This window comes from Protobothrops mucrosquamatus, unplaced genomic scaffold, assembly GCF_001527695.2.
Source record: "Protobothrops mucrosquamatus isolate PMUCROS unplaced genomic scaffold, P.Mucros_1.0 scaffold1259, whole genome shotgun sequence".
Classification (NCBI taxonomy): domain Eukaryota; kingdom Metazoa; phylum Chordata; class Lepidosauria; order Squamata; family Viperidae; genus Protobothrops; species Protobothrops mucrosquamatus.
In genome coordinates, this window is record NW_015387465.1 from 167,983 (window position 1) to 174,753 (window position 6,771).

The 6,771-nt window shown below is 35.6% G+C and overlaps 1 protein-coding gene across 1 annotated transcript in view; it reads right to left on the minus strand.

Annotated features, from left to right (window-relative positions):
- PLG (plasminogen) overlaps positions 1–6,771 on the minus strand; it is a 40,087-nt gene that overhangs the window by 25,453 nt on the left and 7,863 nt on the right. Inside the window, 3 exon segments of the mRNA XM_029285075.1 lie at positions 2,618–2,777; positions 3,770–3,888; positions 5,075–5,195. Of these exon segments, the coding sequence (XP_029140908.1) occupies positions 2,618–2,777; positions 3,770–3,888; positions 5,075–5,195 (400 nt within the window).

A 6,771-nucleotide genomic window follows, 5' to 3' on the forward strand; every position in this document is an offset into this window, starting at 1 on the left:
TGCACATGTACTGCATTGCTTTTTATGTAATTCCATACATTTACTTTTATAGCCCCTCCCAAATTTTACTTGCATTCCTGTTCTCTAAAGGGGCGGTCCTAGGGTTTGATGAGGGCGTGGCCAGGTTTGGGTGGGGGCGTGGCCAGGGGAGGGAGGTGAGTTCCACCACCTTTTCTCTGAGAAAAAAAGCCCTGGATAAGACACAGAAATTAAAGAACTGAAGATGAAAGATGAAACATACAAGTTACAAGCATTTGCTGATGATCTAGTATTTATTCTAGAAGAACCTTTAGAGATGATTCCTAAGCTATGGGGAAAGATAGAACAGTATGGAGAAATGGCGGGATTAAAAAATAAATAAAGAAAAAACTAAGGTAATAGTTAAGAATCTCATAGATAAACAGAAAAAGCAAATGCTAGAGAAAATAGAGGTACAGATAGTGAAAAAGTTAAATATTTAGGCATATATTTTTCGGCCAAATGTTCGTCAATAAAAGAAGATAACTATACAAAATTATTGAAACAAATAAAGCTGGACTTGGAAAGATGGAAGAATTTGCAATTGTCAATATTAGGAAGAATTGCTACAGTTAAAATGAATGTATTGCCGAAGATTTTATTTTTGTTTCAAACAATCCCGATAAAACTTCAGAAAAAATTCTTTCAAGATTTAAACTCATTAGTTTTGAATTTTGTTTGGCAGCGGGAGAAAGCTAGAATTAAGATGAAAACATTACAAGACGCTAAGAAAAATGGAGGATTTGGGTTGCCGGAATGGACATTGTATTATCAAGCATCTGTTTTAACATGGGTGAAAGAATGGATAATGCTTAGAAATAAAAGGTTGTTATATTTAGAGGGGCATGACCTACAACTGGAAAATCAGGGGATCAACCTGTCATGGTGGGCACATTTACAAAATAGATATGAAAAAAACATGAAAATGTATGGATTTTATAAAGATCAAACTGTATTTGATAAGGTTTTGTTAACCTCAGATGAGAAATTAATTAAGAAAATGTACAATTTTTTGCTAATTTTGGAAATGGAAAGTGAACAAGTTAAAGAAACAACGCTAAGATGGGTGAAAAACTTTGGCCACAATGTAGAACTAGAAAAGTGGCAAAAATTATGGGAGAGAAATTATAAATTAACAATATAAAATGTTTTATAGATGGCACTTGCCACCAGCAAGATTAGCAAAAATCTTTAAAAATATGTCAGATAGATGTTGGAAATGTAAGCACAACTCAGGCACGTACTATCACATTTGGTGGACATGTGGCAAAGCAAAGGCCTATTGGAAAAAGATACATGCTTGGTTAGAAAAAATACTAGTGAACATCTTGATTTTAAACCTGAACTTTTCTTACTAGGTATAATGCCTGAAAAGATTAACAAGCAAAGTTTATATTTGATTTTACACATCGCTACAGCAGCGGGAATAATCTTTGCGCAATATTGGAAGAATGAAAGACTACCACCAGAGGAAGAAATAATCAGAAAAATATTGGAATGCGCAGATGGACAGATTAACTATGAGATTGAAAGATAAAGAAGATATAGATTACTACCAAACTTGGGACTTATTTTATTGTTGGTTAGAGGAAAGAATGAAGGATTAGGAATTGAATATGTATTAGCATAGCTGATCCCAGACAGTTGGTTGAAAAATTAACATATGTATGTAAAAGAAAATTAATAAAAATTTCATTAAAAAAAAAATAAAAAAATACATAAGCCATGTTGTAGCTTGGCACAATATGGAACTATTTATTATTTGAAAGATGCTAAGTAAGACTATGTCCCTTAAACAGATTTGGGCAGCATTAACTTCATAGACCAAGCCTTCCCCAAATTAAGGTCAATGTGAAGCCTTCCTTCAGACAAACTTGACCCTTGACTATATCAACAAATCCATTTGGGGTATTTTTAGCAACACTAAAATCATGAACTCCTTCCAGTATTTGGGAGGATGGAAGAGAAAGGGAGACACCTTGGGATTTCTTAGTGGTTTTCCATCCAAATACTAAGCAGGTCAAGCCTACTTAGCTTTTATGAGACCTACCACCTCTAAATGAATTCAGCTTCAATACTTATAATAATCACCTGGCACCAATTGGAAGCCTTCAATATGAGAAAGCCAATTTGTTTTTAAGATACCTAAAACAAGTAGCATACTAGTTGGCAGTTATAGTATCTCTGCCAAGTTCTGAGGTAGCAGTATGAACCTGAGACTGAATTTCGAACAGAATTCTCTGGCTGAAATTTGTTTAACTCACGAACCTTCACCCTCATCCTACACCCGATATTTGCCACTATTGCAGAATGCAGTACCGCAGGTTAACTCACTGCTCACAGTCAGCAATTTGATCCTGGCCGGCTCAAGGTTGACTCAGCCTTCTATCCTTCTGAGGTCGGTAAAATGAGGACCCAAATTGCTGGGGGCAATATGCTGACTCTGTAAACCGCTTAGAGAGGGCTGTAAAGCACTGTGAAGTGGTATATTGCTATTGTTATCTGAGAAGCAAAATAACTGAACTGTTGTTTGTTTCTGGATGCCTTGCCTTTTTTTTTTACCATAGCAACAAAGTGATGACAGAGTTGTTTAACATACTTGCAAGGGTAGTTTTCTGGACTTCTTGCATGGGTATGAGGTTCTTGGGATGCCCATGATTGACAGGTTTTTCCTGTTTCGGTCACTCCTACATTTCCTCGATAATCTTCTCCATTTCCAACAAGGCACTGTTGGCCCGTAATAGCTGGCAGAGGTATAGCTATATCCGCAAAGGTAATGCAAAATAAATCAGCACCTTTAGACTCTGTATGCTAAAAATTGCAAGGCCCTGGCAATCCAGAGGTGAAAAGCCAAAAAAGCTACTGCATATGAAAAAAAAAATCACAGATAGTTCTCGTTTAGTGACTGCCTCATTTAGTGACCATTTGCACTTACCACAGTGATAAAAAAGTAACTTTGTGAACAATCCTTGAACCTTTTCAGGTCTGTAAAGCAAAGGAAAGCTGTAGAAAATCATAACCAGTTTCACTTAGCAGTTTCACAATTGCTGGTCCCAATTGTTGTTACTAAATGAGGACTACTTTGAAAATATAGACATATAGAATATATATGCTATCTAGACAAATAGAATATATGTGCTATTTTCTTAAAAGCCACTTGTGTATATGTTTTACATTTATAAAAGAGAGATCACAGAATAACAAGATGCATTGAATTGGAATGCATGGATTGTAGCATAAAATAATAAAGCTCAAGCTACACGTTATATTGTGATACCTTAATTAAAATATAGCTAATAGCCATCTATTAAAGTGAATATTTGATAATAGTTTGCCTGTTATCAAAATATGTATTATTAGATTAATATTTCACTTGAACTAAGCTACAATCCTGGTGATTTGATGGTTATATGACTTAATATCTGTTCATATTTCTGTGAGAGTGAGAAAAAAATAACCCACGTGGTGCCCGCTATAAATCTGCTTGGGAACTTACTTTTATTTTCCAAATTACTGTACATTTTTCCACTTGAGCAGCATTAACGATGCCTTTTTTGAAACTGGTTGAGTTTGTCAGTTATGTGAGGCTCGACACTCAGTTTATCCCATTTTTAAAAGCTACAGCCAATTTTATAAGATTAAAAGGAATCCCCCCCAAACTCTCCTACTTGAATTAAAACATTGTTTTCTCCACAGAATTGTTACTATATTGTGATTATTGCAGGACAGTAATTACATAAATGATACTTACCGCACCGTGGAATATCACAGAATTCCCATCGTTTTGTCAGGAGGGAGGTGAAACACCAAGGACGTGGCTCACCATCAGGATTACGACAGTAGTTTGATATCAAATTCTTTTCTGGGAATCTGAATATTGGATGAAAAGGTAGAAATGCCTTTCTAATCATCTCTTGACAGGTTGGGGTTGAACCCAATGGTGTTTCAATGTTGACAGAATGGTGTTCACCCAAGATCATGTATTCCTGTATTCCTCTTCCACAGTACCACATTCTACGATCTCAAATTTCTTTCTGTTAATCTCTCTAGTTCAGAGATTACTCAGAGCAGATTTGATGTGTGGGAAATAAAGGCAGAGGAGAAAAAGGAAAAACTCCCTTTGAATCCCCAGAATTTCCTTTGGATGTAGCCCAATATCACCTCAGAAAACTATAAATGTGGGTGTTGGGGAGTATGCGTGTGTGTGTCAAAATCCAAGACAGTAAGGCTAGTGTGACTGAATGCATCGATGGTAATATGTAAAAAGGGACAATGACTTTTATTTTATTTACACCTAGCATCTTGACTTTTTTTAACCACCTGCCCTCTGGGCAGATATCTCTGCATGTTAAATTACATTATTTCTGTTCACATATCTAAGCTAAAAAAAAAAGCAACCAAAAACTTATTTATTAGATGCCAAAACTTTTAGTTACGATAGAGATGAAAAAATGCTACTTTCAGTCACCCTTAATGAAATTTGGAGTAAAAGACTTTCCAGTGAACCAGGTGTGCTGCTTAATAGATTACATTAAAAAATAATGTAAATATTGTGCGTTTATTTCCTAGATTAGCTTTGGGAAGTCCTGGGGGGGGAGGGGGGATAGGGGTAGGTTGGTATTATAGATTTATATGTATATATATGTATGATTTTTTAAGGAGGTGCCCGGTGATACCCCAACTGCACAGACGGGTGGTTGAGTGAGAAAGGGAGGTAGGAAAGAGGGAGGAAGGAGGAGTGGTGGTAGGATGGGAGGAGGAAGGTGTAGGTAAGTGAGAGGGTGGTGCAGGAGGGGGACACCGGACACGTCCATGAATGTATTGATTAGTATTGATTCTTTTTTGGTTGATATTGTGATAAAAGATCTATGTTTTTGTTTTTCAATGAAAAATTAATAAAAATTTGTTTAAAAAATAATAATAATAATGTATGCTGTTATTTTCCTTTTCAAGGACAACAGTTACCTGAAATGATTTGTTTCCCACACACACTTTCACTTTTCCCCATATGTCACTAATAAGGGTCCATGAGTGAAACTGAGGATTGTAGACTTACTTTGAAGGAATGTACCCGTGAGCATGGGGCTCTTGGGAAGCCCACGCCTGGCACGTGAGCCCAGATTCCGTGGTGGAAGCTTTGCCTCGATAGTTTTCCCCACTGCAGTGCATACACGTCTCTGTAAGGATAAATAGCAGGTTTATTCTACTAGATTATTATTTTTTTCCTCCCCTCTGGATGGTAGGAATCATGATGCCCAAGTGTTCTTCTGTCTGAAACGGGATCTGTTATCCTAGGTTGCTCAGCGATCACATTTCTCCTTTTATAAGGAATCTAGAATGGTCAGGACGCGTTCTTGAAATTGCTTTGAGCTAAATCAATCTAAACACAAATTATACATTAATCTTTTCATTTTGTCTTTATAGATGCTTAATTTACGCTATGGTGAGAGCCAGTTTGGTGTAATGTGAAGGCATCAGGTAAGGTTAGAAACCAAGAAGTTGTGAGTTCTAGGCCTTACACGCAAACACACCTATTGACAATGTGTTTTGATTTATGGAATGATTTTTCTTGTTTTTATCTTAAGGGAATCACATTTGGGGGTGATCAGATATGGGCTGCTAGACAATTTTTCTCTGCTAATTTATTTATTGTTTTATTTTTTTCATGCGCTAAATCTCAAGGGACCATGATAATCTTTAGCACCTTGCAGCCTTGGTATGATGATTTGCCAAATCCTTAAAAGATATTACAATAGGACAAATGGGGAGCTTTTCTCCAGTGTATTACAAAGTTTATATAATACTGTTCACAGAATTTCTCACTTTGCTCAGTGCTTTGCAAACTTCTGCCTAAATCTGGCATCTGTGTAGACATGCATTGATGTAAATGGAGCAAATGGTGCCTAGAGGGAATGCACTGAAATAAAGTTCATATCCATCATACAATACTTTTGTCTTTTAAAAAAAGGAGGCATTTACAAACAAAAGAACATCAAACTATTGACTAATAATAGCTTAAACATAACAATAACTTTTAAATATAACAACATTTGAATCGTCCTAGGTTTGCAAATGTTTCAACTCCTGTTAGTTGTAAATGTTTTAAAACATTACCATTTTCATTATTATCAAACTATTTCTATTTATGAAATGCTATTGTTAGAGAAGTTATACGATTCTCGAGAATAAGTCTATTGCAATTTTTTTTTTATTTTAAATTTTTTATTATTTTTCATTTAAAAAACATAAACATAAATCTTTTATCACAATATCAATCAAAAAAAATAAAATTAAACAAAACATTCACAGACGTGTCCGGTGTACCCCTCTCGCACCACCCTCTTCCACTTACCACTCCCTCCTCCTCCCTAATTCTACCACCACTCCTCCTTTCCTCCCTCTTTCCTACTTCCCTTCCACACTCAACCATCCCGTCCTGTGCAGTTGGGGTACCACCGGACACCTCCTTAAAAAAAAAAAATCATACATAAGTCTATTGCAATTTAATATAACCTGTTCTATATCATGAAACATACATAGGTTAATTAGATTTAAGTAATTATCATTCCACCTTGATCACTTCAACCATACTGTTATAATTATGTTCACACTTTATTTTATTTGAAATAGAAAATAAACATTTATTTTCTTTGTGATCCTGGTTAGTGACCATAAAAAAAGAATGAAATAACATCATGTCTAGTGGGCACTTAATACTACTACTACTACTACTACTACTACTACTACTACTAC